Raw genomic sequence first — 16,335 nt, 5'->3', positions numbered from 1 at the left:
TTCAAATGAATCAACTTTTCCTTTTGGATCTTTTCAAAAGCTTTGAGGTGCGTATGTTGCTCTCTTATACGAAATGCCATCTGTGACATACTGGACGATGTGTGAAATGCAAAACAGATGTCAGGACCACCAAGCCCCCCCCCCCACGAGCGAGCGAGCGAGAGAGAGAGAGAGAGAGAGAGAGAGAGAGAGAGAGAGAGAGAGAGAGAGAGAGAGAGAGAGAGAGAGAGAGAGAGAGAGAGAGAGAGAGAGAGAGGTCTGCATTTTTTGTAGACAACTACAGCGACCTTTGTGTTCCAATCGACGGAGCCGCGGCACTATACGCGTGGGGTGACTGTCGGTTCTGTACCTCTCGCTATCTTATTAACACAGTGCGAAGTGTTGTTGATAAACCGTCATCAGGTGACCGCAGGCAGGATTTTCTGGCTTCACCGTCGCTGTATTGTTCAACTGCTGTACTTTCTTTGGAAAAAGGCATGTGCGAGAAGGCTTAATCAGATTTGAAGTCAGTGGACAGTGCCGATGGATGGTTTCTAATCATAAAACAACTGAAAAGGTACTGTAGGGGCATTGTTTTCTGTGTTAAACAATACAACATGTCTGCTATAAACGTTTCCTCATGCAAAGCACGTTAATTCCTACTAAAGTTATATCTTTAGATTGCACGTTGTCATGCAACTTAATTGCACAATTCAGGAAGGATAGTGCCTTTGCAGAAGCGTTTAGTTGGATATGACAGTAATGACAAGGGGGCTACCTGTTTGAGATTAGTCAGCAACAGCAGTTTGACAAGGTTTTCCATATTAGTCAGGGCTGAAGAAAAAAAAAAAAATTGCCATTTCTTATGGAGGCGTCTACAGATTTTGATAATTGTGAATGCACATGAATGTTTGTATTATTATTCTACATATATTCCAGATACAGAATGTCTATTTCAATCCATATTAAAAAAACAAAAAAACAAATGATTTATAGAAATATATATGGATCTTAATATTTTGAGTTACAGTGCACTTATCTTTGCCAAACGGGACTTCAGGTAAAATGTAGTTGAATTATTTTTAAACTAAACCTTGGAAGTACTAACATCTTGCAAGTTAAATTCAATAGCATCTGCCTGAGGCAGCATGTATTCTTAATAGCCAAAATGGCATGGCACAAATCATTTTTTATGGGTTACAGAATTCTAGGGTCCCAGAATATATATATATATATATATATATATATATATATATATATATATATATATACGTACTGTAAACCCCCTTTTGTTGGCGTGACTTTTATTCTCGCACATTTTGCGAGGCATGAGAAATCGTGAAATTAATGGCCAAAACAGTATTGAACAAATATTACTGTACTGCAATTCGATATGTAAAAAATTGAAGTAGTTTGATCCTGTTCACCCAATGCTCGCGCCATTATCATTATCGTTGATGGCTTTTGGTATTACATTTGATCATCATGAAAACTGCAATTTCAGTGATAGTGATATAAACCCAGTAAGTGTGTACAGGACAGCTCTGTTAATAAGACCTTTCTGTTACTAAAGCCCCTTTCACACTGGAACGCCTACCTGGGTCCTGGCTACCTGGGTCATAATCCCGCTTAGTGTGAAATCGTGTATCTGGTCGTACCCGGGTTTATCCGGAACCCAACGACCCACCTCAGGATGTGGGTCTACGCGCTTTGACCCGGGCTGAGCAAGACAAAATGCTTGATGCAGTAACAGACAGCCACGTCTACGTGAAGGTTTCGCTTCCACAAGGAACTTTTCTGATTATTCTGTTTAGACATGGTTTTGTTACTTTTGTTGTTGGACGGTTCAATCCAGAGAAGCTTGGATGGAAGTGTCGGAACAAGCTGTTTCCGGGGCATTGATACGCATATTTTTTACTTGCGTCTGTCACCCAGGTCGACCCTGCTTTATCAAAAGCAGTGTGAAATTGCGTACCCAACCCGTATGATACTGGGTCCTGCTCAGGTAGGTTCTCACCCGGGTAGATCATACCAGTGTGAAAGAGGCTTTCCCCTTATCAGAAGCCAACATCAAGCCCTGTGCCCATACCACGCAGGCCCCTGACCTGATAGGAAAGCCCCTGGTTCAGGGAGGCTAGCCAGCACCAGGAGAGCTTTAAATGAGCTGGTTTAGTGCTACAGCTTGCAGCTCTAACACAGACAACCAAGGGAATCAGCCCAGTATAAACACTGGCAGGCGTTCAGAAGGATATGCAAAAGGCTTCCTCCCTGATGACTTCTCTTTCTCTTTTTTTTTCCATTTTTCTAAAATAATACGAAGACATACAAGCCCCTTGGCCCTGGTATTGAGATTGGAACTGCTTTTCATCAGTCTCTGCCAACAACATCTGGAGTCACTTTCCAGGAATTCAACCTTCACTGTTTATTTCCCTTAGAAGGAAAAAAAAAAACTGGAAAAGACTGAATTATAATAGGTTCCATTTTACTGGGGAGCAGGGTGTTCTTGCGCAAAACTGAGCAAACAGCTTTGGTTCAGAAAAGAAATACTGTGTCACCCACCTGTCTTTGTAAGACTGGTGTCATATCTCTGCTTTAAACATCACTGCTATGCTAATTGCATTCAATGGGTGTCCCTTAAGTCTGGCATCATAGGCATGATTGTCAGCATTGGCTCTCTCAGTTTCTTTCAGATGTGAAATATCTTTTAAAAGAGGAATGTATTCAGATCATTTTGATGTGTGGTGCAGACAGGGTGTGGCCGGATGATTTAACAGAGAACACCCTAACAGCATGATATATAATACTGCTTATGATGCCTGATTTATAGGACAACCTGTAGAGTAAATAACAAAAGTCAGTAGCACATTTTTTAGTCACATCAAGGTAGGTTCTGATCACAGTACAGACCCCAAGAGCGAAGGTTCAATAAAACCCAATAGAACAGGTGTTTTTAAAATCAATCATGTGAAGATGATGTTTTGCCACTGATATTGTGCCAGATCTCATTATTTAAAATTAAAATTCACACCACACGTTTCTTTAAAAACTGCACATTTCAGACCTAGGTGGCCAAGCAAAGTGTGCGACATGCAAGGTTTAAGTAATTTCTTTGTCAGCTACAACAACCACATTAACATGTACAGTTAACCCTATCTCTTATGGTGTATGAGTGTCTTCTTCTGAGCACTTTGTGTGACAAGTGGCCTCTTGACTAAATGCTTACTAAGAGATGCAAGGTACAATGAAAATACAGTGGTATGGGCTGGTTGGGTTAGTGCCGGTCCCTGTTTAGAATCGCAGGGGCAGTTCTTCTCTAGTTTTGTTTTGATACTATTTTAGCAGATCCGAAAGTGGTTTTGTTTCTCATGCTCCGCCTTTAGGAAGTATGTGCCTAGCCCTTGGGACCTGCCTTTCTTGGTATTCTGGTATCTCTAGATACAGATGCATCCCGTTGTGATCCAGTTTAAAATTAGGCTACAACCCAATTTTCAAACCAGTAACTAGAGGAATTGCAGCTACATTAATACTGGTGCTGTGATTCTGAAGTTGAAGCATGCAACGAAGTGCAAGATCAAATGCACAGCAGAGCTGTCGATTATGACTCAAGAATTGCAGATGAAAGGAAAAAATCTGTACTTTTTTTTGTGTGGCTAACTTACAAATTAATTTGAACACTTGGTCATTAATGCGAATATGAACAGCCCCTTCTCGCTTGGCTGTTGCACACTTGGATTCGGTTACAAGCGAGGCACTTATTGTTTTGTGTTTTATTGCCTCCTCTTGACACCTGACTTGCATAAGGTTTATTAAAAAGTTATTACCGGCTTGATATTTATTTTTTATGCTTAAAAAATTCTCTCCAGCGATACGTTATAAATTAATTCAGGTGAAACTCTGCGGCAAGTAAAAAAATAAACTTACAAATTACAATCAAAGGTAACCAATCACACATTAAAGTGAAGGTGCATTCGCCATCATTTCCCATTATAGAGTAGAACCATGTGGCCTTTTAAATCATGTACGTGTATTAGGAGTGCGTTTCATTAGACAATAGACAATAGACATCCCAGAAGTCCAACCACAGAGAAGTGTTGAGTCAGCATGGGGAAAAGACAATGGTGTAATAATTTTACTTTTTTGTGAAGTAACATCCAGTTGGTGGCGATTTGAAAAACAAATGAATGTTGTATTCCTGGTGCCTATAATCTGTACACCAGATTCAATCTGATAGAGAAAATGGATTACCAATGATGTCACCTTGATCTGATTTGAATAGCCTACAATATTCGCAATAGTATTAACCAGGATATCCTATTGTATTACTACACACAATCACACTGTTAAACCAAGGAAACTCAAAGGAGTTGGTGGATTTAAAGCTAAAACGCCTTTCCAGCCTTTTGATGATTTCTCTCATCTTTAATCTGTGCATAGCAGATGTTCAATTTTCCAGATTCAACACTGTATTTTCAGGGAATTTGAAGATGCAGTTTCCCACAATCGAGCTGGTTTCTATTCCTTGGTAACTGATGTTCTTACATTGTAGTTTGCACTCAACATTGTACACACACACACACACACACACACACACACACACACACACACACACGCTGTCGCCTTCAGGCAACAGGATAAAGATGCTTGTGATGTACCTTCAGGACAAAAATGTCTAAGCCTTTTGTATTGCAGAAACAGTTGTGAAATCACATGAACCTGGGACACTGCCTTAACTGTGCCTGTGATTTAATGTGATTAAAAGTGGAACTGGTTTGGTGTGTTTTACACAGCAGACTCACACAAACTCTTTCCACTGAACAATACAGTGTACTTCACAAAGGGAAAATAAAACACACATTTCCCCAGCGTTGAAATATTTAACATTTGTGTCAAAGGTAAACATTTATAAGCCACTGTGCACCTTAGTTTTATAGGCTTGTTCAACACCCCTCCACCGTACACCAGCACCATGCCAGTAACAGCAAACTGTCACAACATATGAAAATACAGCTTTGCTTCAGACCGAACAAAGTTCCTTGTGGTTGTGCATATTCAAAACCTGCAGTCAAACGAGGCTTTGGAAACCTGAGCCAAAACCAGAGGGCTGCACACAGGAAACCCATGATGTGGAACAAATGTGATTGAGGGAAGCCTTGGCATGCTGTACACACTGTAATCCCAGAAAACGACATACACTACAAGTTACAGGAAACCTTGCCATGCACGAATTTCTGTTTTCAGAAAAGACAAACGACCAGTGTTTTATCAGCTTGATCTCATTTAATCTGGGTGTGCAGAGTGGAATCAGTTTGCAGGTGGTGTCCACAGTAAAGGACAATACCACTTTGGTATTTCACGATTCCGTCATTCACTGTTTCTCCAAAGCCCTCACTCAGTTTTTTTATTATTTGTAAGTCAAATTTGCAAAATAAAGAGGCAGTGCAGTCCTTCCCTGTACTTCATACTCATTGTAGCAGGGGCAGTGTACCGTCACTGGTTTCGAGTATCTGAAGCGCTACCAGCTAAGAATTGGTCACTGTGGGTCCTTGACTAGCTGGAGAGCATGCCCTAGTTTTAGCGACTCAATAAAAGAGCTGTCTTTCCTGGAGCAGGAGACCAGTCCGAGCTGCAGAGAGCAACACCCCTCTACTGTTTACTGTAATTAAACATGAAACCAAACATCACAGAGCCTTTGACCACCAAAGGTGGAACCAGGGTCAAGGTTTATTTATTATTATCCTGTGAGGGTCAAGGAGAAGTTTTGAGATTGACCTCTGTTTCCTATGACCTCTTTTCATAGGGGTAGGTGTGTTAGCATGACCTCTTTTCATAGGAGTATCTGTCAGCAAGACCTCTTTTCATAAGGGTATGTATGTCAGCATGTCCTTTTTTCATAAGGGTATGTATATCAGCATGATCTCTTTTCATAGTAAGAGCAGTACATGCTGTATTCACGGTACCTTTTATTTTGAGTTTGTTTTGTATTTTTTTATTTTTGTTTTTACAGTACTTACAGTACAGTATTTTCGCCCAGTCCTTACCACTGTTGATAGTGGTTTGTGGTTTTTCCTGCTGTTTGCTGCTGCAAAAACGAAAGCGGGCTGCCTGAGTGTCGTTACCACTGCACTTCCGCGTCCTTCCTGTTTGTCAGCAGATTACACACATTCCCTTTCACACCCATGTCCAGTAGGGGGCTTGGCTATAGCTTTGAAGCAAGTCCCAAAAGCAACACTGTAATTACTAAAATATTTGCGTTACTCAACAGGTAGTAACTGGTGTAACTGGCAACGTACATCATTTCATCAGTTTAACTGCTGTCACTGACATGTTTCGGCAACTGCAGAGACTAAGTGGCAAAAATGTTGGAACAACTGTAAAATTCTTATGGTGTCCTGACATGAAATACTTGCTGTTGTTGTTGAATAGCATGGAAACAACTGAGTGACATTGTCCAGTGAGTGAGCTCCGCCCTCCTAGCTGACAGTGTTTGCCTGGGCAGGCCTTAGGGAGGAGCTCCTCCACTCTGAAGGTTGGCAGGAACTTTTTATATTGTCAAACCTGCCCAAATCAGCCCTGGAGATCAAACAGCTAGGCTAGCTTTCATCTGGGGAGACACTGTCAAATTAGAGGCTGCAACACTTAGTAGAATCAAAGCCCATGGCAGGTGCCCATGTTGAGGCAATGCGGTAGATACAAAAAATTAAATCTAAGGTCAACAATGTATTTCAGGATTCATTCTCACTTATTCATTGCAACAGCCTAATACCAAAAATATAAATAACAATATTGGGTGTTCAATCACATTTTAAGAGTACAGTATTTGCTGTATGTGTTTTAAATGCATGACGTATGGTATGTCATGTTTGACAACACAGTGGCGGGCTTGGGCCCGTAAATGGGGCTTTAACTATAGCTTTGGCCATTATTCTGCTTTGCAGCTACAAAGTAATCTGATGGTACAAACAGCAACAAAACACTGGCTCTTTCCTCATCTTACAGTGCTTTGCAACTGCCCTGTTGTTTGATGTGACAGAAAGATGAATGGGCCATGAGGTTTCTTTTTGCCAGTAGAAATATGCTGTCCTCGTTCCACTGACAAGACCACAGTAACAAGTAGACAGGTAGGGAAGCATAGGGAATTATCTGTAGTAAAGCTTGTGGATCAGTATAGACCTGACTTTAAAGAAACCTTTGATTGCATATTTCAGTTCAGTCTCCCTGTGAATCTTGACTGATCCTGTTTAATATTCTGCAGGCCTCCCTTGATGTTGTGTGTGTGTGTGTGTGGGGGGGGGGTTATTCCCTTAGGGGGACTCAATCACATGAATGAAAATCAGAGGCCCTGCAAATCTAGTGTCCCAACCCCTGCAAATGTTTTGATTAGAAACAGTCATAGAGGAGTTTGAAGTAGTCAAGGCTTACCCTCCAGCCGCTTCCTTGTATCTTCGGACTCTAATTAACTTGTAATCAAAAGCAAATCGAGTTAGGATACAGACAGCTAGAGTGAGAAAGAAAAAAGGCGAAAAGATAAGAGGAGGGAAGAGCAGCTACTGTTTGATAGTGGAGACTGTTAAATCAGAATTCTGAAGCATTTTTTTTTTTTTTATATTGGCGCGTTGGTTTTTAATATTTCATTCCACACTGACACAGAGAGAGAGGGAGATCGAGAGAGAGAGAGAAAAAAGCCTAGAGGGGAAGATTTTTTTTCGTCAGATGAAAGGCGAATAGAAATGCCCTTTTTATTATTAGCTGGCTGCGCACAAGGATTACATGCAGAGACTAATGAGGAGGGAGATACATGCAGGAGGAAGGAGTGAGATTTGGTGAAGTGTGAATAAGAGAAGCACAAGGTAATGACTGTCAGCTCTTGAAACAGGGTGATCAGCTATTAGTCATAGCTGTACAAAGTAACCCTTTGTTCAAGAAGGGTGCAGTCATTTCGAAATAGGTCATGTCTTCTTTGCTTGGTTCCAGAGACTGCTTGAAGATATCAAAGGCGGTACAGAGGTCTTATGCTTTATTTTTAACAAAACCATGGGCTTACAACGTAACTGTTTTACAGAATGATATTTGGTTTCACGTCTGTAATACAGCTCCGATGTACTGCAGCTATTACTCCAACCTTATTTCAACAAGGCAGGATCAGAACTACCCAGGTACAGCAGCAGTTTAATACAGGAAAAAATGGTAAACGTCCAGAATGTAGACTTTTTAGTTTTCTACAGTAATTTGCTCACACCCCACAGAAGTGTCTGTTAAATCATTTTTAACAGGTTTTCACCAGAATGGATTTTAATTGCCAGTGGTGCTGCCATTTGAATCTTCAGTGGTGCTACTGTACTGAGCTAATCGCATTAATTTAACCCTTTAAGGACCACTCTGTGGTGGAGTTTATTGTGTCTTTACGCTGCAATAGGTTGTGTTGGTGGGGTTGGAATTTAATCTATAATTTTTGTCTTCAGTTATTATACCACGATTTCTTTGAGACAGACAGAAAAGGAATAAGTATCAATTTAAGACTTACAAGCAGCACTGGGACAGATATTCAAATACATGTATTTGGTGGTAATAATTAACTTGTTAATTTATATAAGATACAATATTAAGGAAGCCAATGCAATGCATCAGTGACACCTGAAATAAGTTAAACTCAAAATAAACTCTCATTCTACTGCAGAGTGTTTTTCTCCTTTGATAAGTAATTTGATGGGGTATCAGGTTTATTTTATTCCTGATTTTATTTTTCTGTAATATGGCACAAATTTTGCTTTTGTTTTCCTGCTAGTTTAAATTTTAAAAGAACATGCAAAAAAAAAAAAAAAAAAAACACTACTTACTAGCCCCAAAATATTTTAGTTTGGTAAATTTATTGGGATTGTTTTTCTTTATTATGCTTGACGATTTGGAGTAAAAAAAAAAAGCTTTGAGAATTTTTGCCAAAATGTCTAAAATACATGGTTCATTATAAGGGTTCTTTTCTATGTATTAGTGTAGTGAAAAAATTAAGCTGATAAATGCTTTTTGATTCAAAAACACTTTATATACAAGAAAGGTATACCTCCAATACAACCATATGAGCACGAGTTACATACTGCCTTTGGACAAGCCCAGTACAGCTCAGTGCATAGGTTTGTATCAGAAAGCACGGATATCCACGGAGTCAATTCGAAAGAGATGAGAAGACTGACAAACTTTTACAAAATTTGATATTTATACCTTTGTAAACAATTGTTGACTCCCCTTCAATCCGACTGGTTTCTGTCCAATAACTGAGGTAGCCGTTATCTCATCACACACAGCGAGCCTACCACATATTTCCTCCACATACACCTAATGCATAACTTAATAACCCAATGACTACATCATGCAGAAAGCCATTACTACATCAGTGTATAACAGCTGTGAGTGGCAGCTCCAGTTTAACACAGCATAAAGAAATGATGTTGGAGCTACCTTGTGTTTGTCTCTGCAGAGTGCCGAGTATAAGAGATGACCCTGGTCCTGTCGATGAATACGTTCTGTGACCACGCTGCCTCATCAGGAGACTGCGAAATTCCAGTGTTCCAGCCCCACTGGGAGTCACAGCGCTACAGCAAGAGCTGCATCTCCGGGCCCGTTCCACTAGAGTGTGCTGCAGAACAACTGGCAGGAGGTAATTATCTTCAACATTGTGCTTGGCTATTTTGTTAAACACATTATTGTAAATGAATAAAAACATTTGCTGCAGTTTTAGGCAATGTTGCTTTGAAATATAAACTTTTGAAGTAAATTACTGCTTTTGAAATAAGATTAATAAAAAAAATCCCAGGCTAGAAATATCATAAGATAATATTCTGGAAATGTTCAAATAAGACACACTGATGTATCAAGGCTACTAAGAAGGATGAACAGCTCACCAGTGACAGGAGTGACAGTCACTTACTCTGATAGCACTGTGTCTGAAGGCAAGATATGTTTTATTCTGTGCTATTCAGACACTCTGATGATATCACACAGTGTAAGGCTTTCTGCTGTAAGTAGGACACTCTGGTGTTCTATAGTAAAAGCATAGTAAAGTTTAGTGAAAGCATTCTTAACTGTAGCCAAACCATGCATCAACATTGAACTGAGAGTATTTGTCATGCATACTCATCATGGATACATTTCGGGCACCCCAAAGCTCTCCAAAAAGGCCACCTTTTGAATGAAATATTAGACAAATAAGTAAAAAAGAGGATTACAAAATCTAATTCATGTGGCAATCCTCCCTTTTAGATCTTGCTCAAGAAACTAGTGTATGACTGACCATAAAGATTTACACAATATTCATTTTTGGAGAGGTTTGGAGAGGTTTGGGGACCCTTGGGCCTAGCTGTGTAAAAACTCATGTAGAATTTGATCCCTTTATTCAATCAGTTTCAAATTTTTATCCAGTGTAGTAGACATGTTGGGGAAGCACTGGAAAACAATGGCTCTTTTCATGTGTTACAAGGTGAAAAAATGACTGTAGAATATAAACAGATGAAAAGCGTTTCTTTTTAAAAAAATTTTTTTCTGGTTATCTCCTTCCAGTGTGGTACTGAGTAAGACTTATATCACATCTGAGGTTTTAGTCCTAATGGCCAGGGGGTTACCTTGAATTCAAGCCTGAACCATGTCTTGTGCTGTCTATACTTTAGAAGATAATGTGATTTATTTAAGGCCATAGCCCTCCAGCCGGAAATTGCCTGTGGGAGGCTGGGGGCAAACATTAATTTTAATTCACTTTAAACGCAACCATTTCCACTGTTGAAGGTATATCTACATTCCTATTATTATTATTATTATTATTATTATTATTATTATTATTATTATTATTATTATTATTATTATTATTATTATTATATTTATAACAGTAAAAAAAAAATTGATGAGAGCAGCAAAAAAAAAACAACAAAAAAAAAAAACACAGCTAAAAATAGGGCACACGACACTGCACCCAGTATCAGAGATATCTCTAAGAGTTGGGTATCAGAGATACCTCTAAGAGTTGGCAGTCAAGCACAGTGCTGCCATTCAAAACAATAGGCTGTGCACTTCATCTATTTGTTTATTTTGGCCAACAAAAAAAAGGAAACAAGCATGGATGTGTTTTCTTTGGGGAGTTGTCCTACTTACTTGTCATTTCTGATTTATGGTAACAGAATCCTATTACCGGAGAGGACCGGATCCTGTAGCCACATCGAGGATTGCATACTTCAAACGGAAGTATGTAGAAGAAGAGGACTCCCACCCAGGCCTGCATAACTGCTGCCAGAGAGTAGGCTTAAATGAAGAGTTCACCATTAAAGCATGCATTCCTAGGATTACGAATTGATCACCTAAAATCCTTTCTTTTCTGCGCGAAATCCTCTTCATGCATTAGTATTTGTAATCTTTTCTTTTCATCTAGTTAGGGACTGATCACTGAAGTAGTGAGTTTACCTGTATGATCAGGGTGCAGCATCGTGATTTCTGTCAAATCAGCTGTTTATTATTCAGTGAAAATACTTCTGCCGGAAGCAAACATTTATAAAGACAATCGCACTGATATTTAGTAGAACATGATTTTATTGAACAGATTAGTGAAAACAGTAGACAATAGAAGACATAGAAATGACCAAGATGTCTTGATACTATATTTGATGTCTTGCCTGCTGGGCTTAGTGAAACGATCACCTATTAGATATTGTAGGGTGATGAGAGACCCCCACATATATAAGCCTGGGGGCTGCTGTAGAGGCAGAGAAGAGGGAGGTAGAGGGATGCAGATGCCAGCATGAGCACTGTTGGCTAACTGGAATACTGGGAATTTATACCCAGAGAAAGTGGGTGCTGGGGCTGTCTTTGCTCCTGAGCAATGCTTAGCAAGCCCCATATATCAACCACTGACTTACTAGGAACAAATCCTAATTTTGAGTGCATTAAAGTGCAAGGATTATTATTATTATTATTATTATTATTATTATTATTATTATTATTCATACGGACAAGCCCAGAGCAGAGTGGGTAATACTTGGACAGCTGGCTGCATGAAATCAGAGTCATTTTATTGGTTTGCTATATTGACCAGTATATATTTAGAAAATGTAAAGATGGGGTCCATTTTGGCTCATTTATTTATACTATGTGGATTAATTGATTAAAACACATGTTGCATCTGTTGATTTATGCATTTTTTGAAGCAATATAATTTTAAGAAAAAATCATTTTCTAGATTTGCAACAGTGGTCCCATGTGTGCCGTTACATAAGTTCAGAATAAATACCATAGTCATATATGACAAGTACAAGTAGTCAAACAGCACAATTTTTTTTTATAGCCTCCTCCTTTCTCTCCCTCCCTGCAGGTGACGCCAGCCTTCGAGGAGCGGGCCCACGTGCTACGAGTGTCTTTGGACAAGTTGCGTTTCATCGAGGACCCCGAGGCCTTCCTGCGACGCTCTGTTCTCGTCAACAATCTACTGAGGAGGCTGCGGGCCGAGATCCTGCTGCAGAGTGACTGGTGCTTCACCCCTCCATCTTCTGCCTCCCCCCCATCGGCCAGCCATTGCCCCTGGGAAAACCCAGCCACTCGGGCCTGCTTCACCAGCGTACCGCCCGTCGAGGGACACTACCATAAACGATTCCGCGTCATCCGGGGAGAGGAGGAGTGCTTTGAGCGCTGCTGCTGTTTCTACGAGGGCCGCTACCTACGCCTGCCCTACTCTATCTGCGATGAAGCTCATTCTTCTTCATCCTCATCATCCTCATCCTCCTCTTCTTCCTCTCCACTCATCCCTCAGCTTCTCCCGCTGGAAGATGAGGCCAAATTGCATGCCTTTTATCCTTGTTTCAACCTGCCAGGACCTAGGAAACTAACAGGAGAAAAGGAAGAACCAAAGCAGGACAGGACATGCTCTTCTGGAGGTGAGCCTGAGGTGACTAAAATATTGGATGTGCAACAAGAGGAAGCTCGGAGATGCTATGGAACTGCAGGCCAGTCAAGCTGAAAAGCTGATATTACAGAAATGGGGCAGGAGACTATGGTCAGCATTGGGAGAAAAATGTAAAGATAGCCAATTGCTTCTCGTCTGATAAAACACCTACTTTTTTCAGAAGCCATGTGTTCTTAAAACTGAGAGGGATGCATTGTGCGAGGCACTTGTGTCTCAATAATCCAGAGCATGGATCTGTACAAGTTTTTGCTAGGGATAGTTTCCCAAGATCTGGAGATGCAATAGCAGCATTATTTACATTGAATGAAAATGAATCTCGAAAATGTCAGCATGAGAAACAAACTGTACTGACTGTTTTAGGATTCGTGTAAGTGATGGGCTCACAATATAAGAGATTGTTGATGGAGATGGTGGATTGACAATACAGAAGCACAATAGGGTGCCTTACTTTTGTAAAAAAAAAAATAAATAATTGTTTAATTGTTTTGGAATGGCTTTTATGTGCGTGTTCAGTGATGGGTTTATATAACACCAGGGGATATTATGAGGACCTTTTGATGTTGTTTCTTATGGATATGAATACTTGTGAAGGTCTAATTCTCCAAAACAAAACTAAAGGACCACTTTAATTGCTATTTGTAATGCCAATGTTTCAGAAGTCCATGATTATGAATAAATAAAAACTGTAACTAGGGGATGTGCGGTACTATGGAATACTGTTGTATTTTATTTTGTTTGGGCAGGTTGGTTCATAGTCCTGGAGTTTATTGTGCAAGTTCAAGCATTGTAGGGTATAGACAGGAATATACCAGCTATTACAGTATGTTATTGGGACTTGGACTTGAAAGTACAAGACTTAAATGGGAAACCTTTTAAAACAATGACTTCCAATAGCATTCCATTGGGAATAAAATCTGAACATGTTTTCCAGTTATGTTCAGGGTCTACAGAACAGTAAAATGGGCAATGATTCATAATGAATTCAAGGAACAACAGCTATTCCACTGGAACTCAAAGATACTGACGTCATTATTTTAAAGGGCTAATCTTAAATGCACCTCTCAGGATTCAAATAACAGAATCACAGAATTAGATTCTACCAAAGACCACTCAAAGTCTTTGCCATGGTGTGAATTGATTCAATATTCAGAATTCACATTCAGAATTCTCAATACCTTTTGTACAAAAAACAAGAAAACTGGGTTTACCCCTTTATTAAGTTGTCAGATAACTAATGCAGATGGAATTAGGTCAGAATGAAACTGCTGCTTTTGATTGAATGAGGTACAATTTTATCAGACAGTGGAAACACTTCTCTGACTTAACACTGGCTTAAATCCCTGACCAATAAGGGGTCTAGATTTGGGACCTGCAAGTAGGAAGATTCCTCTATTGTTATTCTCTCCCAGGGGTGTGCAAGCTAGTCATCTAGAACGTATCTAAGAAAAACATGCCTCCCCGCCCCTAACCCCACAAGGATACCAGTTCAGACTAAATCTGTTCATGTTCGGTATGGCCCTGGTTTTAGCTTCATTAACACCTGTCATTCTACAGAGTCTTTCCTCTTCCTTGCACATTCTCACATGACCATATTATTCCCCGCCTTTTCTGTTTTATCGCAGATATTTGTATGCAAACGTGCTTACTGTTAGTATCACACAACAAACAAAACTGAAGTTTGGATGTCTCCTATCTGTGGAGCAAACAAACTCTATAAAGAGTGACTTACCTAAACATGGTGACACATTAATCAGGTACATAGTGAGAATAAAAGTGAATTCAGGGTCTTGTTGACTGTATAAACATCTGCTATTATAGTTTAGCCAGGACACACAACAATTAAACACATCTTTGCAAGACATCTCTAAGCACTTTACAATAAAATATACATGTTATTTTACTTGAAGTGGGCAATGTAATTATTAACTGTTACTCTGAAAGATATCTACAGTACTTACACCATGCTGAGGCCAACTTTGGCTCTAGAGGAGGCAGTGTATCAAGCTGTGAAAGACCAGTACTGCCCATGTCAAAGTTTATCATAATAAAAATATACCAAACTGTATTAAAGCCCGTAGAGATAAAGTAAATTGTATTACAAAAAATGACAAACTGTTAAACTGGTAAAAATGAATAGTATAACCATGAAAAAAACATGGGAATACAGTAAAATGTGCAAATGTACCATGGTAAACATTTATAAAGTTGCCAAAACTGGTTAGCTGCTGATATCGGAATACAAGGTAGTGCGGACACAACAGCCATTTTATTCTTGTCTGCAATATTTCACCAAGGTAATGAAGCATTTTTTTACACAAAAAGTGGGAAGTGTATGGAATTGGTTACTAAGCAACTTGAGATCCTTTAAGAACCGACTAGACAAAGTTATGGGATCAATCAGCTACTAGGAACCTGGTGAACATGGCCTCCTCTCATTTATAACTTTTCTTATCTTCTTATGTTACTAATTCATGTTTTAAAAAAAAAAGAAAAACCTGCATCCCTTTTATAAACTGTAAATATTATTAGCCAGGTGATATATTGTCATTATGGAAACCAAGTCTGTATGGTGTAGATTAAAGTAAATGTAATAACAATAATAATAAAATATTGTGTTCTAATGCATTGTTTGTTGTATAAATTAAGTAGGAAATTAGTAAGCAGCACTTAATCAGTGACCTTGGATAGCTCTTGGATAGACCAAAGCACTTGTAATACTGTATAATAGGTATTAGACACATCTCCTATACAATATTCGGAGAAAACTGTGTGAGGCAGCATGGAAACTGTCTGGCACACACAGCTACTGCATCTGTTTATGGGGGTTTTCTTGTAAACAACCAATGCATCACATTGATGTGGATCAAGCCCCTTTTTGATATGCACCAGACCAAGTAAGGACCACTGGGAAGAATATTCATTGCAAACCAAGAAAAGTCAGTCCTTATATTCTAGTAGAAGCTACAAGAGTCATGCAGATGTGTAGGCTACTCAATTAAAAATAACAGTTTATGCTGCAATTGCCTTCATTTCACTGTGAGGTTAAAGTATGCAGCTTGTTGTCTTTGGGATTTGGCACCCTTCAATTGGAAGGCAGGCAACAATGAAAATGTCATTTTTAAATAGGCACTTTGGCAGCTTTCAGTTTCCATGGGAACTGCCTGTTGCCAGGGAATGGTTTTGCATCACAAGGCTCAGAAATTGGTGCCATGCGTTATACAGATTTCTCTACATAATTTCACTCCTCCTGGTTTCAAAGAACGTGTTTTTTTTTTTTTTTACGGAACAAAGCTCCTTTTTTTTTCAGTAATGCACAATATTATTTTAACCTACAGATCCATCTTTGGAACCAGCATATGTTCTCTGTGTGCATTACTTGCCTAATTGTTAACACACTCACATCTAAGAGTGAAGCAACCTATGTA

General features: G+C 39.4%; 1 protein-coding gene across 3 annotated transcripts; it reads left to right on the top strand.

The window, feature by feature from the left end:
• The first annotated feature begins 264 nt into the window (after positions 1-264).
• sertad4 (SERTA domain containing 4) lies at positions 265-15,486 on the top strand. Of its 3 annotated transcripts, none has more exons than XM_041251140.1 (4): positions 265-556; positions 9,449-9,628; positions 11,139-11,254; positions 12,323-15,486. In XM_041251140.1, exons 2-4 carry the CDS (start codon positions 9,466-9,468, stop codon positions 12,962-12,964), a joined length of 921 nt encoding a protein of 306 aa, XP_041107074.1. In that variant the 5' UTR covers positions 265-556; positions 9,449-9,465; the 3' UTR covers positions 12,965-15,486. The 3 variants fall into 3 exon arrangements, with proteins under 3 accessions (XP_041107074.1, XP_041107075.1, XP_041107076.1); XM_041251141.1 differs by lacking the exon at positions 265-556 and adding an exon at positions 7,917-8,132; XM_041251142.1 differs by lacking the exon at positions 265-556 and adding an exon at positions 7,917-8,163.
• Positions 15,487-16,335: the final 849 nt, after the last annotated feature.

This window comes from Polyodon spathula, chromosome 5 (genome assembly GCF_017654505.1).
Source record: "Polyodon spathula isolate WHYD16114869_AA chromosome 5, ASM1765450v1, whole genome shotgun sequence".
Taxonomy (NCBI): domain Eukaryota; kingdom Metazoa; phylum Chordata; class Actinopteri; order Acipenseriformes; family Polyodontidae; genus Polyodon; species Polyodon spathula.
This window is presented reverse-complemented; position numbering and strand designations above follow the sequence as displayed.

Excerpts from the sequence above, each read along its gene's own strand:
- sertad4 (XM_041251140.1), top strand. The coding sequence starts at position 9,466 with ATGACCCTGGTCCTGTCGATGAATACGTTCTGTGACCACGCTGCCTCA. Across the intron at positions 9,629-11,138 it reads TGCAGAACAACTGGCAGGAG|AATCCTATTACCGGAGAGGA; the intron begins GTAATTATCTTC and ends TTATGGTAACAG. Across the intron at positions 11,255-12,322 it reads TGCATAACTGCTGCCAGAGA|GTGACGCCAGCCTTCGAGGA; the intron begins GTAGGCTTAAAT and ends CCCTCCCTGCAG.